General features: G+C 52.4%; 7 protein-coding genes across 7 annotated transcripts; 1 reads left to right on the forward strand and 6 right to left on the reverse strand.

The window, feature by feature from the left end:
* Window positions 1-710: 710 nt before the first annotated feature.
* Window positions 711-4,104, reverse strand: kgd1 (alpha-ketoglutarate dehydrogenase KGD1; the record flags this gene model as incomplete). Its single annotated transcript, XM_057079457.1, has 3 exons — window positions 711-1,249; window positions 1,323-3,735; window positions 3,883-4,104. The coding sequence occupies 3 exons, from the start codon at window positions 4,102-4,104 to the stop codon at window positions 711-713; spliced, it is 3,174 nt and encodes a 1,057-aa protein (XP_056932127.1).
* A 1,045-nt stretch (window positions 4,105-5,149) lies between these two features.
* Window positions 5,150-7,699, reverse strand: N7462_007740 (uncharacterized protein; the record flags this gene model as incomplete). Its single annotated transcript, XM_057079458.1, has 1 exon — window positions 5,150-7,699. The coding sequence occupies one exon, from the start codon at window positions 7,697-7,699 to the stop codon at window positions 5,150-5,152; it is 2,550 nt and encodes an 849-aa protein (XP_056932128.1).
* Window positions 7,700-7,728: 29 nt separating this feature from the next.
* On the reverse strand, window positions 7,729-8,364 carry N7462_007741 (uncharacterized protein; the record flags this gene model as incomplete). The annotated part of the gene is made up of 1 exon (XM_057079459.1): window positions 7,729-8,364. One exon carries the CDS (start codon window positions 8,362-8,364, stop codon window positions 7,729-7,731), a length of 636 nt encoding a protein of 211 aa, XP_056932129.1.
* Window positions 8,365-9,437: 1,073 nt separating this feature from the next.
* Window positions 9,438-12,095, reverse strand: N7462_007742 (uncharacterized protein; the record flags this gene model as incomplete). The annotated part of the gene is made up of 1 exon (XM_057079460.1): window positions 9,438-12,095. One exon carries the CDS (start codon window positions 12,093-12,095, stop codon window positions 9,438-9,440), a length of 2,658 nt encoding a protein of 885 aa, XP_056932130.1.
* A 1,301-nt stretch (window positions 12,096-13,396) lies between these two features.
* On the reverse strand, window positions 13,397-15,215 carry N7462_007743 (phosphoglycerate mutase-like protein; the record flags this gene model as incomplete). The annotated part of the gene is made up of 6 exons (XM_057079461.1): window positions 13,397-14,181; window positions 14,253-14,510; window positions 14,580-14,613; window positions 14,673-14,801; window positions 14,867-14,915; window positions 14,971-15,215. The coding sequence occupies 6 exons, from the start codon at window positions 15,213-15,215 to the stop codon at window positions 13,397-13,399; spliced, it is 1,500 nt and encodes a 499-aa protein (XP_056932131.1).
* A 553-nt stretch (window positions 15,216-15,768) lies between these two features.
* N7462_007744 (sphingomyelin phosphodiesterase) lies at window positions 15,769-17,851 on the reverse strand (the record flags this gene model as incomplete). Its single annotated transcript, XM_057079462.1, has 4 exons — window positions 15,769-17,164; window positions 17,227-17,504; window positions 17,558-17,644; window positions 17,711-17,851. Coding segments are annotated over 4 exons (1,902 nt in total), but the record flags the coding sequence as incomplete, so codon positions are not given.
* A 2,062-nt stretch (window positions 17,852-19,913) lies between these two features.
* psf3 (DNA replication protein PSF3) lies at window positions 19,914-20,409 on the forward strand (the record flags this gene model as incomplete). The annotated part of the gene is made up of 3 exons (XM_057079463.1): window positions 19,914-20,120; window positions 20,177-20,285; window positions 20,342-20,409. The coding sequence occupies 3 exons, from the start codon at window positions 19,914-19,916 to the stop codon at window positions 20,407-20,409; spliced, it is 384 nt and encodes a 127-aa protein (XP_056932133.1).
* Window positions 20,410-23,104: the final 2,695 nt, after the last annotated feature.

The following is a 23,104-nucleotide window of genomic DNA, read 5'->3' on the forward strand; positions in this document are numbered from 1 at the left end:
AAAGGACGATGTGAGATTGCAATGCACCGTCTTTGAAGAGGATTCTGGGAGCACCTGGCCCGATTCGATAGAAAAGGGCCAAACCTAGAAGAAACAGCGGGAAGAGGGGGATGTTCTGCAACTTTCCAGCTTCTGCGACGGCATGTACAGCAATGATGAGAGTTGGCGTGGGAGAAGCAGCAATCGGCAAGTTTGCGTGCGGAGAAGAGCAGCGGATCAGGTGAGTTTCTGCCTGATATGTCGGGCATGAAGACGCTTAGTCAAGTAATTCAAGCCTGACGTCATGCTCAGGCACCATATCACAAAGACCTGCGGTCAACGATGGGAAGTAGTTAACAGAATAATCTACAGTCTACAGCGATATGGAAACTGGAGTCTTGAGCTTCCCACATCCTTGAAATTTAACAATGCAACTTTAAATAAACTTGTATTTTACATAAACATGGATTCTAGGTATAAACGGTTCCGGGTCCGAGCGCACAGCAAAGACAGGTCGTATACACCACACGTCAAGAACACAAGAGAACTCATGCAAACAAAAAGAAAAAAAGGGTGGTACAAAGGGAAAGAAAATCGGACGCTAGCTTCCAGGAGAACCAATGGACATAGGAAATAACAACACCCCCGATCAAATTAACAAATGCCGTGTATGGTCCTCCGACTCCCGTTCCAGGGAGATGAGAAAGGATTCAGACTCAGGCATGAGACATTTACTCGCCCTTGAGACGCTCCTGGTGAATGGAGAAAGCATCCTCCAGGAACTCCTGCTCCTCCTTGAGGTGGACGGCCTTAAGACCGGTGGCGACGGAAGCACTGCCAGCACGGCCGGCGTACAGGACGTGGCGACGGTTGTGATGCTCGGTGGAGTTGAGCAGGGTCTCGATACGGGGCTGGGCATAGGACCAGGCACCGGCGTTCAGGGGCTCCTCCTGGCACCAGACGATGTTCTTGGCGTTGGGGTAGCTATCCAAGTTCTCCTTCAGCTGAGCCCAGGGGAAGGGGTGCAGCTGCTCAACACGGGTAATGGCAGTGTTGCGGATACCATGAGCCTCACGGTGCTTGACAAGGGCAGCGTAGACCTGGCCAGAGCAGAGAATGACACGCTCAATCTTCTCGGGGGCATCGATGGTAGTGCCGTGGGCAGGGTCACGGATGATCCACTGGAAGTGAGAGTCATCGGTGAAGGCCTCAATATCGGAGCGGGCGATGGGGTGACGCAGCAACGACTTGGAGAAGAAGATGATCAGAGCTATAGGGGCCAGGAGAATTAGTATCACACTATATCAAAGAGAAAGTAAAGCATTCGGAGATATTCAACATACGCTTGCGGAACTGGCGGCGCATCTGGCGACGGAGAATGTGGAACAGGTTGGAGGGCTCGGTCATGTAAGCGATCTGCATGTTGCAGTCCTGGTGCTGGCGGTCAAGCTTGTCAGCCGAGGGGAAGACGCGAGGCTCCTCGTTGCAAAGCTGCAACCAACGCTCCATGCGGCCGGAAGAGTGCTCGGGACCCTGGCCGTCGTAGCCGTGGGGTAGAGAAACAACCAGACCGGAACGCTGCAGCCACTTGGATTCACCAGAAGCAATGAACTGATCAATGATACACTGAGCGTTGTTGGCGAAGTCACCAAACTGAGCCTCCCACATGACGAGAGCCTCGGGGGAGGTCAGAGAGTAACCGTACTCGAAGCCAAGAGCACCGAACTCGCTCAGAGAGGAGTTGGAGATGACGAAGCTACCCTGCTTGTCGCTAATGTTCTGCAGAGGAGTGTAGGTAGCCTCATTCTCCTGGTCGTGCAGGACAGCGTGACGCTGAGAGAAGGTACCACGCTCAACGTCCTGACCGGAAACACGGACGTGGTAACCCTCATCGACGAGCGAACCGAAAGCAAGAGCCTCGGCGGTAGCCCAATCGATGTTCTTCCCCTCATCAACGGTCTTCTTGCGGTTGGCGAGAATACGCTTGAGGTTGCGGTGGAGAGTGAAGCCCTCGGGAGCACCGCTGACCTTATCGGCAATGTGCTTCAGCATGTTGGAGCCAACAGAGGTGGACAGGTGAGGAAGGACCTCGGTGGCCAGCTCCTTAGGAGTCTTGAAGTTGTTCCAGGCGGAGGTCAGCCACTCCTTGCCGGTGGGCTGGTAGTCCTTGCTGCGGTCGAAGCTGTCATTCAGCATGCCCCAAACCCATTTCTTGTGCTCGTCAATGTCCGCCTTGGTGAAGGTGCCTTCGTTGATGAGCTTCTCGATGTAGGTGTCGAGCTGAGCCTTCTGGGAGGCAATGCGCTTGTACATCAGAGGCTGGGTGAACGAGGGCTGATCAGTCTCGTTGTGACCCTGCTTACGGTAGCAGACGATGTCGATAACAACATCGGTCTTGAACTCGGCACGCCAGTCGGCGGCGACCTGGCAAACGTAGTTCACGGCCTCAACGTCATCGGCATTGACGTGGAACACAGGGGCGTCGATGGACTTGGCAATGTCCGAGCAGTAAGGGGTGGAACGAGAGTAACGAGGATCAGTGGTGAAACCGATCTGGTTGTTCACAACAATGTGGATGGTACCACCGGTGGAGTAGGCGGGCAGGGAGTGGAAACCCATGGTCTCGTAGACAATACCCTGGCCAGCGAAAGCGGCATCACCGTGGAGCAGGACACCCATAGCACTGTCGAAGTGGGTCTCATCCTTGTTGTAGTGCTGGATGGCACGGGTCTTACCCAGGACGACAGGGTCCTCGGCCTCCAAGTGGGACGGGTTGGCGACCAGAGAAAGCTGGACACGCTTGCCCGAGGGGGTAGGGCGCTCGAAGTTCATACCCAGGTGGTACTTGACATCACCAGAACCCTCATCGGAAGGCTCGGTAGAACCGGCAAACTCGGAGAAGATAGACTCGTTAGGCTTGCGGACGACGTTGGAGAGAACGTTGAGACGACCACGGTGAGGCATGCCAATGACGATGTCTTTGATGCCATAGTCGACGCTGCGATCGATCAGGGCCTTCATACCAGGCACGAGGGTTTCGCAACCCTCCAGACCGAAACGCTTGTCGTTGGGGAACTTGGTGGCCAAGAAGGACTCGAAGCTGGACGACCAGATGAGACGGTCGAGGATACGACGCTTATCATCAACGGAGTACTTGTAGGGCTCGGGGATCTCAAAGCGATCACGGATCCACTCGCAAGGCTTGCGGTCCGGGATGTGAATATACTCAACGCCGTAGGAGCCACAGTAGATCTTCTCGCAGGCGGCAATAATCTCGCGCAGGGTCATCTTCTTGCGGGTCTCGGTCAGGAAACGGGGCAGGATACCAGGACCCAGGGCGAACTCCTGGTCCAGATCACGATCAGTGAAACCGTAGTGGTCGAGCTCGAGCTCCTTGGGCTTGTTGTAGCCGAAAGCCTCGGCCTCGCCACGAATGCCCAGGGGGTCAATCTTAGCCTTGTGGTGACCACGGGCCTGGTAAGCGCGGACCAGAAGCTGGACCTTCAAGTGATTTGTAACGTCCGTGCCGGCTGCGAGGCCAGTGCCGGGCATATCTTGGGGAACACCACCGGTAGGGGTGGGAACAATGGTCGGGGGAGGAGTGAAGGCCTGGGAGATAGGCATCTTGCCCTCCTCCATGTTCTTGAAGTAGGTCTGCCAGGAAATGTGGACGCTGGCGGGATCCTGCTTCCATGCCATGTACATCTCATCAATATAGTTGGCAGTGCTGCCCTGGAGGAAAGAATCGTTGGGGTCCTAAAGTCACGAGGGAAGCACAAAAAGTCGCGCCGTTGTGGTTAGTCCGAATGGCCGATATGGATTGAGTAGGTGATGTCGCTCATCGCGTATCATCATTGGATCGCAAAAAAAAGCGGTTTCAAGAGGCTAGTTTGTGTTGCTTACCACTCCAGGAGCGTTACCCTCTGCCGACGAGGCATAGAGTCGGGTGCCGTTGAGAGCACGGTCGACGACGGCAAGAGGACGGCGCGCAGTCAGGCCGAATGTCGAGTTCTTCGAGGCACTCCGAGCAGTGGAGGCCAGGTGGAAGGACCGACGGCACGTCGAAGAGGTCGCACCGCGCAGCATACCGCTGTGGGTGGCCTTCAAGGCGGTGTTCCTGAACATTGCGGGATTTTTCCGACGATCGAAGGAAAGGATCCGATGTGGTTCACGAGTAAGAAGGGGGAAAGAGTCGGGATAGCGCTCTCAATCAGAGAAAAGGGAGTCTAGAATTGGCGATATCACCAAAAAAAAAACGCTGTCCATGTACACGTTAGTCCCCCTGTGTTTCGAGTGGCCAGGCTGTCTCTGATGCCGATCGTACCGAGGACGAAAGGGTGTAGACATACAGATGTGAAAAAAATCGCGTGCGAAAAACAGGTGTCGACTACGATTGCCGTAACACCTGTATAGAAACGGAACTCATCAGAGAGCAGAAACTCTGCTGATCAAGAATAAGGGGATGGAAAAAGAAGAGTGGAGTGCAAAAAGAAGAAGCAGGATGAGCTGAACGGCAGTGACGGAGCCAGCAGGGCTGGAATGAGGCTGGTGCGCTGAGTCAGCCCGAACCATAGCCGATGGCCAGTACCAGTGCCTGCCTGGCTCGGCCTTTAGGTAAGAGACCCGGCACATCGCCCACTAGCAGGCGCTGGCCGGGGCCCCCGGGTCCCCCGAGAGTCCCGGGAGTGTGCAGCCAGCGTCCGACCGCGCCACACCTCCTCCACCTCCTCCACCACCGGCTAAGCATTTCGGCGTTTCGCGGGTGATTTCGGCCCAATCGGACAACCATGGATTGTAATGACGGCATACTACTTCGCTCTATATACATGGAATCCTAGATGCAGGGCCACCTGGCACCAGTCTCTCCTTGCAGTATTAAACACAAATGCGATGCAAATGCTGCAATGGGTCATGAGGTTGAAGGTCGCCAAGACCCATGGCAGGCCAAAAAATAGCCCATTGATAGGTGGAAGCAAACTACCGGCCCGGTCCAGGAAGGAAAAATTATGTAGTCCAAACAAAACTGCTCTCGAAAATTCATAAAATCGTGATGTAGAAGGCGGTCAGGTCAGCAATAATGTGGATGAAAAGACCGGAGATATAGGTAGAGATCAATTATGTCCAGGGGGAAAGGTGAAGAAAAAAAGGGGGATGGTTGGTGACATTGTTTTTACAAGACGTTGCCGTCTTGCGGGTATGTTCCGGTGGTCGGCACTTCGTCCTCGTCGTCTGCGCAACTCGGCCCGTCCATTCCGCTCAACGGGAGATCGCCTGCGGACCCCAAATTGCTCTGAAGCGGCGAAGCGGTATATCCATGGATCCCTTCGTCCGCGGGGTACATATACCCGATACCCGCCAGGCCTTCGTCCGCAGAGGGCCTGGTGTCTGGGCTTGCCTCTGAGACACCAGTAAAACTGCCGCGGTTCGAGGACGGCAGAGTATGGGGCGGCGGGCTACCGGCACTGCTTCGCAGGCTACCGTTGCTGCCGCCCCATGCTCCGCGACGCAGTTTCATGAGCGCGCTCAAGGTCATCTCGTCATCCAGGTTTCCCATATCAACCAACTGTGCCAGCCCTGGGCTGGCCAGGGATGGATTGGAATGGGTTGCACCGTGTGCCTTTAACGAGATGACCGAGTTGCGGGTGCTCCATTCGCTGCGCTCCGTGATCGGGGTCAGGCTAGGTTCCTGAAACTTGCCACGGCTACTATGGCTGCGCGTGATGCCTTCGACACCACGAGGACCAAAGTAGCCCCCGTTCGTGAGCTCAGAGCTGCAGGTCCCATGTGCTTGCGCGTAGAACCCAAATTCCTGGCCGTAGAAGCCTTCGTCGTCATTCTCCAATGCCTCCGCGTTGGCCGCAGCGACAATTGCATCATCGTAGAACGTATCGTCATTATCATCATAGATATGGTCATCAAAAACATCGTCGAAGCCCCAGGTCTCTGCGGCCTGGCTCAGCCGGCTATCGTCAGACACCAGGCCGGGTTGCGAATCCCCCGTGTTTGAAGCCTGGGAGATACTTTCCTGGGTATGAGACCGATTGCTGGTGCTGAATGTACGCTCGAAGCGGCCTTGGCCAGCAGCTTCATTCGCAGCGAAGGCGAGTGCATTGTGTAATACCTCCAGGTTTTGCTCTGTGAGCACTCCGCCATGGGCTCGTGCAGGGCCCATATTTGGTATTGGCTCGCCGAGCGGACCACGTTTGACAGGCGCAGGCATTACTCGGTATTCACTGGCAATACTGGGCATATGCTTCAGGCCTTGACTGGTGGCTTCTTCAAGCATTACCTCCTGTTCTAAAGCATCTCCATCGGACACGGTGTCATGAGAAGGCTGAGCAGCAGGTTGCTTGCTGACTGACTTTCTTTGGTATAGGTGGCTGGTCTCGTCGTCAAAGACAGACTCGTCGAACCCTCCATCCTGGTCGTCGATGCTAAGGTCTCCAAATTCTCCATCATCAAAATACAGATCGTCTTCATCATCGAGAACCGGTAGACTTTGTGCGTGCATACCATGTGTCTGGCGATGCGCTTGTGAAGAATCGGTATCTATAGCAAGCGGTAAGTGCGCATGAGCATGTTGTTCAGCGACTATGGCCTCATCCCTTAGCAAAGATTGTTCTTGCTGGAGAGTCATGTCTGCTTCATCCGCAATTGGAACACTCCCGGAACCAATCACTTTGTTTGGGGGTTCAAGCGGTGCAGGTATAATTGGGCTTGCAACGACGGGCGATAATCCAGGGACAGCCCAAGACTTGACACCATTCATATTGTGCGAAAGCTCCGACACCAAGAAATCATCCTCGTCTGCATCAACATTGACGCCAGGAATCTTCTCTTCCAAGCCATCCCCGTCATCCAAGAGGTCATGGTCGAATTCATCATCGAAATCATCGAAATAGCCATCTTCCAACTTACGTTGGGCCTCTTTGGCCTTGTGTTTCTCTTCAAGGAGTTTCTCTTGTGCAGAGGACTCCACACCGCCCATGTCGAAGCTAAAGCGTGAAGCATTACTCTTTAGATGTCTAGGCAGACCGGAGCTCTGATGCGATACATAGGGTATGGTATCTTGACCTTGCTGGTCTAACGGAAATTCTGTTGCGGGTGAAGTTGATGGCATCTTGTTTGTTGATTCCGTTGATGGAGTATCCCCTGGTAACTCCACCAGTAGATCCGTTGGCAAAGTCACAGCGGGCTCAACAGCCTCCGTACTTTGGGAGGGTAAGCTAGCAGGCAATTTTCTTGCAAAAGCCGGTACAGAATTCCCGTATCCATGCTGAGTCGGGTTCGTTAACAAGGTGGACTGCAGGTATCCCTTATTCTCTACCTGCAATGCATGTTGGTCGTCCTCAAAATGTTCCTTAAAGACAGGCGAGTGATCGCTGTATCGCTTGGTTTGGTCATTCCATCGGTTCGCTGCGCTTTGACTGGATGTGTATAGTTGTGGTTCCTGTGCATTATAGGTGCTCGGGTCGGGCAGGGCAGTCGTGTTGCCCGACACAATACGACGGGGTCGGGGAGCTGAAAAATCATGTACAATGCTCCCCCGAATCCGTGGGTCATAGTCATCGGGGATAGCAGGTATCAGACTCGGCGCGCTGATCTTCACTTCATCGGTACGAGAGTTGCTCATCTGAGAGGACCGTCTGCGGGCGAGAAGGGACATCGGATTCAAGAGATGAAGCATTGCTTTGCCCGACTTGTGGTGAGTATGTTCCATGGAGACATCGCGATCGCCTGCGCGGCGAACTATCCCCCATCTGTCTTAAAGTCTCTCTGCGAAAGATTGACCCTATCCGCCGGTGAATCCTCTGGTGAGCTCCTCAGTCGAAAATGACTTTGTCCAGATCCTGCTGTCGGCGACCGCTTCTGCAGATCATTGGAAGGTGCCTGCAGATTCCGCAGCCCCTTTCCAAATGAAAGTCGAAACGGTGATGTCGGCTTTGAATTTAAATCGCCATCGCCCTGGTCAGGCCGGAGGCCAGAGACGGACAGCTGGGAGGTATTGGGTTGCGATGTGAAGACCAATTCAGGGTTGTGTTCTTCAGGACTCGAGTGGGGGCGACTGTCTCTTTCGGCCAACGGAGAGGGAGCAGCAAGGCTTGCGGAGGAGGACAGCGGGATTGATGTAGTATTGTAGCTCAGCTTCGAGGCATCTTGTTCCACGGGCGAATCAATCCACGGCGGGGCATCGAGGGAGGGAGGGCCGTCCTCGAATGGCGAGGTGAGAGTCGGAGTATCAGGAATCTCTGGCAACTGGGGAGGAGTGTTGATCGGGCTTTCTGCAGCGCCCTTCGGTGCTAGAGTCGGGGCAAGCAAGGACGCGGGCGCGGTCGAGCGCCGGTGGTCTCGACGCCAATACGAGAAAACCGTGGATGGAGGCATGCTGACTGCTGCTCCAGTGGCCACACGGGGTGCAGGGTAAGGCCGGTGTGATTGTTCAGGGAACGCGAGACTCCATCACGGTCTGTTTTGCGGCAGGCAGGCTTTCGAGGTCGGGAGAGTTGACCATCCGGCCTCACATACCAGACGAGATCCAGTGGGGCGCGCAGAAGACCTGCCCGGTCGGAACCGTTGAGGATTTTTTTTTTCGAGTCACCTTCTTTTCTTTCTTCTCCCACAGAGCCACAAACGAAGAGCTCGAGCGCGAGAAAAGGAGATAAGATGTAAGAATTGAAGTGAAGTCGAGAAAAAGGAGTAAAGATAAAATGGAAGCGCCGGCGATAGGAAACGTAATCGGCAGCGGCTCCCATGGATCCAAGGTTTGGGTTAGTTTGGGTTACACCCCCAGCTTGTCCCTCGTGTTCCACTGTGACGTGCCTGGGCCCGATCTATATTTACCCATTCGCCATCCCTCGTAAACATGCAGATCTCACCATCTTTACGCTCACATGGCCAATTGTGAGTAAAAGGGGGGAAGGAAATCTAGATTACAGAACTTGCAATTTCGGGGAATTGTCTGTTAATCTTTGCATGATTCAGTCAACGAGTTGGAGAATCCTGGGCAGGTCTTCTAGCAAATGTATTTCCTCTCGGAAATTTCGAGCTGAATGAAGACTTCAGGTTGCATGACCACCCTTCTATATAAGAAGCTTAGTCTATTGATTCTATACACCTATGTCAACTACAGCTAATTGCCACCCGGCCATAGTATTCGACATGCAGAGGGCAATATTGAGACTCCAGAGCTGACGTACATCTAGTGAAACGGAAAGATACATTGTAAGTTCTGGGACAGGAGCAGGAGACGCTAGATTCTTTGTCTTTATACATCATACAAAATCAGTGCGACTATTCTACAAGAATACCTATCAAAGGCAAGACCCTCACGAAGGAAAGAAAGCCATAGAGTCCAAAATATAAGACGCCCAAACGACAACGCTATGACGATGAGAAAGATGAAAAAAAGACAGTGTGAGGGAAAGAAAGAAATAGTTAAAGGATAGAAAAAGAGAACCTCAGCGAATGCTCTGTCTCCAGCGATCAATCACATCGTGCTGCGGTGGTTCAGCCGGCTGCCGGGTCATATTTGGCCCACAGCCCGGCATAGGATATCCCATACCCCCAGGCACGCCTGTCATCATGTTATTATAGGCGTAGGCAGCAGGGCTTTGCATCCCAGTGCTGTACTGCTGACCCAAAGGATAGCCTGCTTGGCCCTGGTAGCCCATGCTGATTGGAAATGATTGCATAGACATGCGGTTTTGATGCGACTGCATCAGGGTGGGTGGTCGAAATGCATCGTAAGACGACTGTCGGGCGATATAGGCAGGTCGAGACTGCGGGAGAGCTGCCATACTTTGCCGCATGCGCGGATTCCTTGTAGTATGTCCCTGGACGCCATTCTCTTTCTGTAGACGAAGGCGCCGCTGGGCGAGAGTCTCGTCGTCATTAGTAACAAGCTGGGGAGCAGGTGCGGCCTGAGCTTGTTTGGGTGTGTTCCCTGCTCGATTGTCGAATTCGGCTAAGAGATCGCTGGTGAAATCACTTTCGGCCGGATTCTGACCTCGTAGGCGGCGCATCCGCTCCGCCAGTGTCTCCCCTTCATCCCCACTCTCGGCTTCTGGATCGGCAGGCTGTGGGATGTCGTTGGCATACACCGTGACGGGGCGCTTTTCGGGGATTGGTTCACCGCGCAGCCTGGCGCGACGGGTACTCAGAGGCTCATTTTCTTCTAATTGTTGCCTCGCCATTAAGCCCAATGGACGCCCGTCGTCATCTTTATTGCTCTGCTCAGGATATAGCATCGCCAGAGGAACATCATCGTCGTCCCCGTTATCACGGCCATCCCACGCCAACGTGACCGGTCGTCGTCGCCTTTTCTCGCTTTGCTTCTGGGCCATAGCATCCATCTCCAATAGGGTGGTTTGCAAGCCTTGCGCTTCGGCGGCTGATGGGAGAACCGTCCGACGCCGCTGCTTCAATTCTTGCTTCCGCAACTCCAGCTCTGCCAGGAGTGTATTCGGTGGCCCCATGTAATCAACATATTCGTCGTCCTCATCCTCACTTTCTAGCGAATGCTCATCGCCATCGGTCTCCTCGCTGTCACTTGACCGCTCGTGACTATGCTCATCGTCCTCTCGCTGCGATCTGTCACGGGAACTGACCGAACCTTCATCATCATCATCTCTGATGGTACTATGTTGCTGGCCCATGGGGATATTGGAATTGCGCTCGTGTTTCTGCCGTAAGGAATCCTTGTGAAGCGTCTTGCGCTTCGATTGATGGAACACGTAAGAACCGACGTGACCAGCGTAGGGATGATCTGTAAAGGCCGACACAGGCGCGTTCGCCGAAGCGTCGAGGATACTATCAAGTGTTGCAACGGCGGAGTCGTGCTTGACGTCAACCTCAAGAGTGGTGCTCGGTTTATCGAAGAAGAGACTCGCGCGCAATTGGGCTGGAATCTTGGACTGCCGCTTCTCCTTGTGGTCCTTCTGCTTGTCCTGGTCCGATCCAGCTAGCCAGGGTGCGGATTTTCTATCCTCTGCCACAATGTTGGTCAAGAGTTGGGTACGACGTTTCTCGCGGTCTGCGATTGGCTTGCGCGAGAGTTTCGGAGGGAGATTAAGCATGCGGGGAACTGGCGCAGGGTAGTAAACCATCTGCTCACCGGCCGGTGGCGCCTTGTACGATTCCGGCTTGCTGGCAAGGGGTGGTTGGCTCAGGGATAGTTGGCGCCCTGGCTCTGTGAAGTCCAACGGTGCGAAATGGACACCATCGAAGTCGGTGAACAAGGTTCGCGCCTGTTGGTAGGTATCGCCTGAGGCAGCAGAATTCGGGCGCTCTAGCTCATGTGCGGCGATTTGTGCTTGCTCTGGACCATCATATGGATGGTAATAGAGGCCGTCGTCAGGTTGAGGATTGTAGATCGTGGGTTGTGGGGCGGGAAGAATGGGCAACGGGGCGGGGAGGTGATCCAAGTAGCGACTGTCTTCATCGTGATCGGGCTCGGCAACCTGTGCGAGACGCGATGCTCCAGAGACCGAGCGCTGACGGGTGGAAAAGGTAGATCCGTGAGATGCGATGGTTGCCGGTGAGAATGCACCATTCCGCAGGACGACCGAGTTAGACGCCGAGCTGCAGGAACGTCGCTTCTGCTCCTGATCCATCTTGCGAATCTCACTACCAATGTCTGCTGAACTCAAGCTCAGCTGTTCCGCACTCTGTTCCAAGCGCTCTACATTTCCAATGTAGGCACCTTGTCGCGATTGTAGGTCTGGAGTTGGATGGTTGAGAGGGATGGGGATGTCGGGGGAAGCGCTGTGCAAGGGGTGATTGGGGCCAGAATGCGAGCACTGTCGCGCGACAGCTATGTTGGGCGAAGGAATGCGGCGGAGACTACTGGCTTGCTCTTCGGGGGAGGGATCGACATAGTCATCGGCCTCGACTACATCGTAGCTGGTGCCAGTCATGGATCGGATCATCGAACCCAAAGGCCCAAGACCTTGGTTATTCTCTGTCCTGGCGGCTTCGAGATCACTTCGTGCCAAGTGATCGGCATCTCGTAGTTGCTGAAAGGAGGCATGGCCCTGAACCGGCGAGGTGTTGCGCGAATCGTCGGAGTCAGAACCGGAGGCGACCTCGTCCACCTGCGCAACGGCGTTGTATGCCATGATCTCGGCGTTTCTTGTCACGATCTTCGCTTAGTTTGTTTGTTTCCCTTTTGTCTGTTTGTCCTCCGCTATCACCGACCTCCCGACCCGGTCGGGCTCGAAACGGGACCAAGGATGGTGTGGTTTTCTTCCTAGCCAAAGGTGGGGGAAATCAGTGTCGTGTGCTGGTCAAGTCCAAGAGAAGGGGAAAGGTCCAGGTGGAGGTTTGGCGGTTGGGGGGAAGTGGAGCGCCCGGGGGGGTGATTCAAATTCAGGGACAAGAAGCCAGAAGCCCGAAGCCAGGAGAAGATGTTTCATCTGTGTGACCCCAGGGCGAATTTTCTAGGTGTTGGGCGATGTCTTGGACGTACTCCCGGCGCAGACCCTGGAATGCGCCGTCATGTTCGACAGGCAAAAAACAAGGCGATGGGCCCACTAGCGCAGTGTCTCGAACCAGGTCGGCCCGGTTGGCCTGGTTTGACTGGTCCGGTCTGAGACCCTCCAGAGTGGAAACTGAGAGGTGGAGAGTAGAGAGTGGAGAGTGGAGGTGTGGTTGACGGCAGAACGAGGAACGAGGAACGGAGAACGAGGGACAAGGAACAGGGCACACGCGCGACTCGACTGGCCGGCGCCATTTGCCTTGTTCGTTGCTTTTGTGCCTCTGCTAGTCCGGGCCAATGCAGCGCCCAACACCCGATCTTTTACGCCACTGCGGTTCAATAATCGGAAAGGGGGCAAATATTGCATCGTGGTCTCAATCTATTTTCAGCTCAAGGACTGGCCTGCTTGCTTCCGCTAGGGTTACAAATTGAAATCGTTGTCTTCCCAGCTGCTGTCCGGTATATAAATAGCATATAGTACACCCACATAATAGCAGGCGAGACACAAGTGCGGATATACACAGACTGACCTGCGGCCTCTATTATGTTCTAGTCGCCTGTACTCCATCCATGCATCCACCACGTTGGGGCCTCTTTAAAAGAGATGCGCCTGTCAGGATAACTTGCTTGGCAGCGGCCAGCCGTTCCAATCAGAATGTGATCTCGTCACCTATCGTGATGCATCAACACGCCACACGCAACCGCTCACGCTTAGTTGAAGATAACATATTCAACGGAATGGAAAGGAGATGATGAAGAAAAAGAAAGAATAAGTAAAATAAGAAATTATATAAAAACGATTGTACAGTAAATAGTGAATTTACAAGGCCATAACGACCAACATCTTCCGCACACAAAAGGGGGCTCAAGTCGAGTAGGAAAGAAGGTCAGCGCGCGGTCGGCGCAAAAAGCAATTGCCGGATAAGCAGATTACAAGTCCAATCAGGGCTTGACAAAAGTCAGGAAGTCCAACGACAGGTCGCTGAAGAAGCTAGCGCCGGCAACCGTGGTCGGATGCCCGGTCTCGGTCACATTGCAATAATCGATCCAGTTGCCCGCCGCCTTGCTCTTCTTCTGGATCAGCGCCAGATAATCCGACAGCAGGCAGCTCTTGCCTGGGCCGCTGTGACAGTTGGCAATGGGGTAGACCGCATCGTTGAACAGCACGCGGATGTAGGTCTCGTTGGCCGTGTGCCGACCTGACCCAACCTCACAGTTGAGCGCCTCGAAGGCAACCGTACCGCGCATGGTGATGAAGTGTGCAATATTGTACAGGTGATTGGCTGGGATGCGAGTGTCCGGCAACGCAGCCTCGTTGTCAAAGATTCCCATTGCCGCAGTCATCTCGGCGATCTGGTTGTCGTTAAGGAACGCCATGATCAGGTCAGGTACGGTGAAGCTGCCGCCATCGGCCGCCGTCCCCGTCTGACCGGGCCCCTTACTCAGAAGCGTCAGGAGGCTCTCCAGGAAAGGTAGGAAGAGCTTAGAGGCGGGGCCATCGGAGCCAGGTCCAACGGTGTAGTAGTAGCTCAGGTCCTGGGAATAGGCATAGTTGCGCAGCTCCTCGTCGGTAAACACGCCACACCAAGGACTGAGACGGCCAGTGATCTGGCTCTCGTACCCGCACAGGTAGGGGAAGAACAGGATGTCCGTCTCGCTGAAGGTCAGGTTACCGCTGACGAGCGAGTTGATACGCTTTAGGGCCTTGGGGGTCCAAGTGGCATCGACTGGGCGAAGGAGGGGAAAGTCAGTTGATTGAGGCCGCTATATAAGTATAACCGAGATCGCATCGACTTACAGTCCGTAACATTACTCCCTCCACTGGAAGTAGAAGAAAAGGTTGGGCAGGTGTCAGAAGGTCCCAGTGAGTTGCCAATGGCGTTGACCGAGCCAGTGGAGTTGACGCTGACCACCGTACCGTACGTATCGGCATACTCGTAGAGATAGCCATTCACAAAGGCACGCGCAGTCTGAACCACGCGGGACTCGTTGATAGGGTACTTATACTGGTTGGCCCAGACATAGAATGGATTTCCGTCTTCATAGAAATCGGGATCTAGTAAAGCGCAGTCAGTAGACGTCAGTCGATATCAGATATCGAAGGATTGGTCTCGAATGTCCTTACATCTGGCACGGAGTTGGTATCCGAGATCGCTGGCCTGGTGTATAATCATGAGCACACATGGACCGACATATTTTGCATGAATGAATGACGCACCTCCTTCCAGCCAGTCATAGACTCCTGAGCAATTTGTAAAGTCGGATTGGTCAGGACAGGGCTCCAATCCGAGATGAAAGACATCGATCCTCGGGCATCAAAGCCCTTGCCTTCGACCGCAATTTGGATCTACACAACAGCATAACCATCAGATCTATACACATGGACTGTACAAGGATCAAAAGGCAGCCTACCTTTTCCTGAATGCCGACCCACGAGTTATAAGAGCCAGTGTCCGGAAATCTTGAACTCAATTAATATGCTATCAATCCCGAAACGTCAATTAATCTATCCTCACCTGCTACCGTGTCTCACCACATATGCAGCCTGTTGGACCGTGCACTTGTCAGGCACAGTGTTCTCCACGCCATTGACATTGGGCCCAGCAAAATATGGGGAATTTCCTCCCGCGTATTGCAAAGGGTTCTGAGCCGAACTGCTCGATGGAAACAAAATATCGTTCGCCGGAGCCAGGACCTTGGTACAGTCCGCGGCCACAGCGAACAACAGGGAAGAAACCGCTGTATTGGCAAAGGAGGGCATCTTGAACAGATCCGATCCCTTAGATTAAGCCAAAGAAGAAGAGAAAGAATGGTTCAACCTGCTTCTCTCATTGCTAAATCTCTGGCGATCCACGGACGCTATATACTCCGTACTCATTCTCCGAACATCACCGGTCCAGACACCGGCTGCCCCGGGACCTGCGTTAGTCGACAGGTAGCCGCAACTAGCGTCAACAGGAGGTTTCGTAAAGTCCACAGGCCTATTGCCGGCCCACGTGTCAATTTGCGAGCAGTCGGCGATATTTAACCGAGATGAGTTCTAGTGTGGCGCGGAAAATTGTTCTACGTGGCTCAGAAGCTCGCCTGTGTTCTTCATCTGGGCCCAATGGCGGCGCTAGTCCGACCCTAATGCGATTAAGGGTGAACCGCGGGCCAATGGCCTCATACGGTCTATGGAACGTGCTTCATGCCCTCCTTTCGGTCTTATCCAGAGGATCGACTTAGTGTGCATTTTCAAAAAGCTAGCAAGCTTGTCCATTCAAGTTCATCTAAACTTCAATCTATCTAGCCAACTAGTTGTCGAGGACTTACGTCATGGTGGTGTTTAGGGTGGTGTTCAAAAAACTGGTGCCCAGCTTGGACTGTGCCGAGGTCTTCAGGGCGGACACGCTATCTTCGAAGTTGGAAAACATGGCCCCAATGACAGATTCACCACATGCACTTTCCTCCTTTGTAGCGCTGCTCGAGGAGCGCTTCATCTTCTTAAAGTTGATGCCCGGGGAAATGGTCACGCAGTTGTATTGGGACTCAGCAGCACGTAGCTGGCAGATCTCCTCGGTTTTACAGTCGTCCGTGCAAGAAGAAACATCCCATCCCCGGCTTTTACGAGCAATGTAGTCCTGGAAGACAGAGTCGTCGCTCTCGAAAAGGGTGGTGACGTTGTGCCAAAAAGCCGGTGTGAGCTCCGCCGCACTGTCAGTTACAGCCGGGCTTAGAAGAGCACCGTAGGTTTCCTTTGCAGAGTAGTACTTCTCCCACGTGGGCTTGGTCTGGTAGGTGGAGCTAGACATGTTGGTGAAGTAAACGGTAAAGTCCAGCACGCCGAAAGTCACCGGATCGACTGAGTAGACTCGGAATGTCGGGTTGCCGGACGTGGGAGTGAGGGCCGGCGCAATATAGGACATCATCGTTGCTGTGTTGGCAGACGGGTTACTGTAGTTGGAGTACGCGATCTCAAACTCGTCCTTGTGGGTGTGACCATAGAAAACAGCAGCGATGGTCGCATCGTAGCGCTGAATGATCTGGTTGAAGTAGTTGGATCCATCATGGAGGGCATCGCTAGCACCCATAGGCATGTGGCCTAGCAGCCATACACGTTCACCTGCGGTCTCTGCGGCATCGAGCTCGGTTACAAGCCATGCCAGCTGTCCGCTAGGATCAGACTCCATGGTCTTCTCATAGAGCCAAAAGTTCTCCTTATAGTAGAAATTGGTGTTAAAGGAGATGATGCGAAGGTTACCACCGGGATACTTGACAGAGTAGGCGCCATAATCGTCGGCAGTCGTCGCCGCTGTCGACCCAATCCATTGTGCCCAGTCGGAAGAAAGGGTATCATAGGCCCACTGGCTGGAAATGGTCGTATCGATCGCGGCGGGCGGGAATGAATTAACCGGTGCGGTGTCATGATTTCCAATGACTCCATATACAAGATCGAGGTATGAAGGCATACGCGTTTCATAAGCGTCATTCAGGTCATTTGTTACCTCGGTCTCATTGACCAGCCATACGGCTCCCTCGACAACGTCGCCCGTGAAGATAGTGAAGGAGGCTTCAGGCACAAAACTTTGAATTGCTTCATACATACTCTCTTCCAGAGTCAGAGGCGAGTCACAATTGTGATTTCCGTATTCGCCTGCTGGGTAGCTAGTGTTACCAGGCGCATCAGCCGCCGTGTATGGGCGGCAGCAGATATTCTTGGTACAATTGTAGCTAATATACGTCATTAACATTGCTTGGCAAATACTGTATTCCCTTCAGAAGGATAGGCCTACCTGGCACCTGTCTCGTATGAGAGGTCGACATGGATATCACTGATGTGAACAACCTGGATCGGGGTTTTTCCACTAGATGACGGGCGAGAGGCGTTAGACGGCTTTGAGGTTGGGAAGTCTACGGTGTACTCTGTGACATCTGGGTAGTCACAGAGTCCAAATACGGTAGTGCAGAAGAGAGTTGCGGTCGTGGATGGAATATCCATGTTGCGCAAGTCATGAGCAAGGATTGGTCCTTCAAGGGCAATCGCACCCTCGCAGACATCATTGTCTTCAACCTATAAGTAGACTCTCAGAAATGTTGTCTAGCCATTGTCATGGAGCTACTCACCCCGGCCAAGATGCAGACTTCGGTGATCACATCAACAAAGTCATCATTGCCCAGATGAGCCAAGGCTTGGAGAACAACTAGCAGAGCCTGTATTTTTTATACATTTGTTAATCAGAAAACATCAAGGAGATACATTGACAATAAGTGACCTACTTCGCATGCTGTACAGGTAACAGCATCCTCAATATCCGTCAAAAGCTCGCTGACGGTTGTTCTTTTCGCGAGCGATTTGCGCGGAGAGGCAAAAGCAAGACCTAAAAGGCCCGCGAGATATATCCACCGAAGAACGAACATGTTGTGCCGGTCGCCTGTCCGTATTAAATGTGTTGACTAGGTGGTGATCGTCTCAGAAAGCAAGAACATCAAAGCAGCCCTTTTAAACCAAGCTTCGGCTCTATCCTTCCAGCAATGCTGCTCTTAACGTCGTGTCCGAGCGAAATAATTTCTCCGCCACTTGACACTAAGGAACAGGGCTGCCGAGATGAAGCATCATTGTGCCATGGCACGTTTCTCTCTATTAAGCAGTGATTGACCGTTTCGAACCGAAGCGGAGCACAATAAGCTCATAACAGCCCATAACGTCACTCTCCTGCATGCGTGTCGATGATTTTTTAATAGTGATTGGATCGTCAGGGGATAGGGGGACAAGGTGAGAGCGAAGTCAGAGCGTTAGCTTCTCAGATTCTCCGGGATAACCGGTCGCTTGGCCGGGATTTGCATTAGTCTGAACACTAAAGGGCAATCCATTCCCTGAAGAATTGGCCCCGACGGGGGATTTGCCCCTTTAGCTGGCGCTATCGGAATTTCCCCCCAAACATTCCCGTGTCTGCTTGACAGTGGGCTGATAACGGACAATTATAAGCTTTTTAATCTGTTCGCTTAGTGCCACCGACATTTTAGTCCTGCAAGATGAGACAAGAGGCAATTAAGCCCTGGTTAAGAAGATATGATCTTTTTTCCGAGGTAGTATGTATTGTTTGTGTCGCTCTGTTGAGGGTGGGTCACTTTTCAGACTACAGCTTGAACTTGAGAAAATACATGACGATGACACAACTTCCTTTCCAAGACCAGTATGGCTTGGGATGATTAAATCCTAGGCCTGGTATCATCTATTAGCTTTGCCTTGGGTGAAATGTATCTACATTCATCAAACTAGACACTATCTTATGCAATTCACCTGTCTATAGAGCTCTAGGATACTATCAGCAGGACTGGAAGGTGGATAGAGTGAGTAGTAAGGAAATAGTAGGTTTTTTTCTTTTCTTTTTTTTGGCTTGCATTGGAAGGTAATAAAAATATATACCTATATATCTCTAGCAGATTTTTCTAGTCTCACCGCTAGACTTTGAAGAAAAAATCTTTCAACGCAGGGGTTTTTGACTTGATCAAAAGGACAATCATCTGGAAATATCACTCGTTCTCGGTCAAAAGGCTTTGAGAAATTGATATCACCATTATCCTCATGCACATCCATACCAGAGCTAGTCATCAGAACGGGTATATGGATATCTAACAGCACGTGATTATTCATATGTGTTAAACTAGGAGACTTATACTAGGCATTGAGACAATAGAGGTCACCAGAGAGTAACGGACAGGCTGGGGAGTATACATAAAAATGATTCATGGAGTGGCGTGAATTTGTTCCATGGCGAGACACTGCCACTTCCGGGATGGAATCACCAGTCTCTCATGATCTGAGAAGTTAAATGAGCAGACTTGGGTGATTATTTCGAGAGGTGCTAAATAACTCGCTTGTAAAAACAGACCAAGAATGCCAATATGGACGGAAATGCTTTTCAACTTTCAAGTTTTGGACCGTCTAGTTGTCCGTTTGCTATCACGTGGAGATAATAGAGATAATAGACGTATCCAAACGAGGAAAGTAGTTCAAGTAAAATCACGTGACTACGCGTCAACACACGCGCCTCGAGAAATCGTTCCGCCAACACTCCGCAACACCGGCCCGCGCGGGGATCGCGATTCAGTCGATGTGCCAATATGTCTTACTATGATATTGACTCTATTTTGACAGATGCACAGGTATTTTCGCTTTCTATGTGGAGTTTCTCGGGCGCCGGGACGACTAACGTACTCTAACACTAGAAACTGCCGTGTACATTTGAGCTGGAAGTCCCTGGTCTAGGGATTCTGGAAGGTAACCCGGGTGACGAAGTGCATGAACCTATACCGGCATTTGATATGTCCCAGTACTTACCAGGTCCAGATCAAAGCGGGAACCCGCATCGATTTGCCATTATGGCTAGGTGAAATGCTTTCTATAGGGTAAGCGATCTAGATTCCCTGCGATTCTCGAATTTGATGCAGCAGCGCGGCTAGAACTGTACTCTCTGACATGGTTGTTGGACACAGTGCCCGATTGGGGACGTCCCGCCTGGTGACGCTCGACATGCCCGATGCCCTGTCCGAGCGGGTGATGAATGCGCTGAAAGCGGATCCCCGCACTGTCGACTTGCGTGCATTGGCGCCACATTTCTACACATTGAGCGAGCGGATCCTGGAGTTGTTTGAAGAAGAGGAGATGGTGGACGTGTTAAGTGATGTATGGCTTGGCTATTGATTATTCGAGAGGGCCATTTGGCTGACACTCATGACTAGACCTTCAAGAAGCGGGCAGCCGAGATTTCTGACCACGCACACAATCCGAGAGGTGCTGTTGGAGATGGTGTGGATTTTCTTCGGGGACTGGAGGAGACAGAACGTCAATGTATGCGCTAGTCGCTTTGTCTGATATCTGGGAGATGTCTTACTGATCATTGGTAGTGTTCCGAGCGGCCCATGATCGGGCGAAGGATATGCGCATTTGGGCCGGAGAAGCGAAGAAAAAATGATCGACTTGGGTCTGCTCTATCAGCTCACCACAAATCATACCGGAAGTTGTCAAATGTGTCCAGCGGAAAGGCTTTGAAAACTTGGGGGCTGAGCTGTGCTCGTCTCTTTGAGCTGTGACCGTGAGGGCAAAATGCGTAATTCTGGTACCTCACCCGGTATCTTTTTATACACAAGAAATGAGAGTTACGAATGACATGTAGTATTTTTGATTAATATTATCAGCTCGTCGCACCGTTTCGATTGATCCTACAGGGCGTGGGTGTTGATTGGACCTGACACAGGAGACCAGGAAATATAGAATATAGAATGGGTGCTAAAGACAAGCTCCGCCAAGGAGAAAAATTCCCTCATGGATTTCCATGTAACAGTCAGCATCCATGAGATATCCAGGAGGAACCTGGGTCCTATCATTATGATCACTGTATATGTTTCGATTAGCCTTACTACTTCCTATATTTCCCGCTTCCTTGCCGTTCTATTTTGACCTGAATATAATTGCCAAATTACTTTCCTATTGAGAACTCAAAAATTTGCGAGATAAAATAATCCTTGACGCCGAAAAAGTTATCAATAGGTTCAGTCCTTGTGGCAAGTGGCTAGCACTTCCCACAAGGAACCGTCAATTCCCGGGGGCATCTGTGTCTTGTGTCCGTAGGATAGATCTCATTTGACCCGTTCCGATCGTGGCGTGGAGAACGAACCGTTGACACCAGTTTCACCACATCTTCGTTGGCAGCCTGGTGGCAGAGGGTCCGGGCAGCAGCCTAGCCTCCGCATGGAAAGTGCGCACTCCCGCAGTTGCGTTCCCGACCGCTGCTAGTGTCATTTATGCAGCCCAGATGTTCCATCGGTCGCTAAGTGGTCAAGATGACACTATCTTGCTTGGTCTCGCTAGTTCCACATAATCGTTCGCACGTCACCATGTTATGTATCAAAAAGGGGCTAAGGGAGCCATGGCAAGGTTGCTTTTTTTGGTTCGTGGCAGTGGGGAACTGGTAAACCAACCGATCCAACCGGCCCATGGTTGAGACTCGGGATGAACCAAACCGGAGCCTTGGAATATCACGGAGAAGTATAAAATGGGTCGACCTATCGTGGTGTCCGAAGTCGACGGGTAAGAAAACAAAATGAACAACCTGGAACAGTCAAAAGTGATGGATCAATTTCTCGCATAAATTGAGTGGTGCGACCCGTCGAAGTATACGGACATTGAACAAATGGATGGATGCACTCCATACATAGTGAAACAAAAAGAGAGAAACACGCTGGTCTCCGTGGATCCCCAAAGTCCTTGACGATAAGAAACCACAGGGAGACAGGGAGTGATTTGAATGTTTCATCTCGAAAAAGGTGCCCACGAAAGTCCCTACTCCCACTCAGCGAACCCAGTCAATTTGAGCAATGAGAGAGTGAGTCCCGAGTAAGGGCCAGCTGAGACGGTCTTGCTCCACGGGCGGCTTCCGATTGGTGATGGTTGATGTCAGGAACAGCCACGGCACAGTCGATCGTCATCCGTTTCGGCCTATCGAAAGCGAGCGTCGCGCGGGGCGACGCCATTGGAACGATTGGAGGCAAAAAGAGGCAAAAAAGTTGAAGGCTGGCGGAGAAGACGAGAGTCAAACGGACAAGAAACACAGGAGTACGGAGTAGCTGGTTCTGAAGTATGTAGAGGTGTCACTGGTAGTATCAAGTAGGACGTGAAGGCGCAGGTGATCATGAACTCGTCAACATCGTCTGATCTTATCTTCCATTCCTTCTTCCATTCCTCCATTCCTCCATTCCACTCGTCTCCCACTTGGCCACCAATACATAACAAGGACTTCCTGTCCTTCGTGCGGGGAATCAAGGCTTTCTTTTTGCTCCGTTTTGTTTTTCTGACACATCCCCTTTCCCTCCATTACCTCTCCCCGAGAGGATCGCATGGGCATCGCAGACCTGTGGATCTATTGACTCGTCACAATCCCCTTTAGGGGTTTCTTCTCCTCGCATCGCCATTCTGAGACGGCGCGCCCTGGACTCGCTTTTGAAAGCCATCGTTCAATGCCTGCGATCGCCACAGAGAACCACAGTGGTCTCACACAGCACCGTTTGCTTGGAAACACCAGAGGGGCCGGTTGGGGCCTGGGTCGTTTTAATTTCCCTAGGAATCACTGCCCGGCCGCTTGGGCAACTAGCGGCCCCAAAACCTTCGATCGTCCCCACCACAGGTTCGATCAAGCTCCCTCGCGCGCATTTGCCTTTCTCCCTCTCGCCTCCCTCGCGTCGTGGTAAACCGTCCCCCGCGCCCCTCGATTACTATTCCTTAGTGTCGTGCGAACACCCAATTGTCGACCCCCGCCGTGCAACTCCGCGAAACAACCCTCCGATGCAAGTGGGGTCCCCGGCTGGATCTGGTTGCTGCATGCTCATCTGATTGCTCAGGAAGCAGCTGCACGTCGCACTGCCGGGGGATTGCCATTGCATCAACTATGTGCATTAGTTGTCAATGGATACCGCTATGATGGATAAGAAAACTCAAAGGCGCAGCTCGGCCATGCAGCATGCGCCATCGAGCGCCTCTCCACCCCTCCCAGACCCCATATATCATACAGAGACACTTTCCGCTGCCCGCAGGGTTTCTTCCCAACGTCGTTCGAGCCGTATGTGGACATCCCCTCCCCATTGACAGATAGTTGTTTTCGGTCTGAGGAAGGT

The sequence above is a fragment of the Penicillium macrosclerotiorum genome (genome assembly GCF_028827735.1).
Source record: "Penicillium macrosclerotiorum strain IBT 26536 chromosome Unknown utg000007l_segment0_segment0, whole genome shotgun sequence".
Taxonomy (NCBI): domain Eukaryota; kingdom Fungi; phylum Ascomycota; class Eurotiomycetes; order Eurotiales; family Aspergillaceae; genus Penicillium; species Penicillium macrosclerotiorum.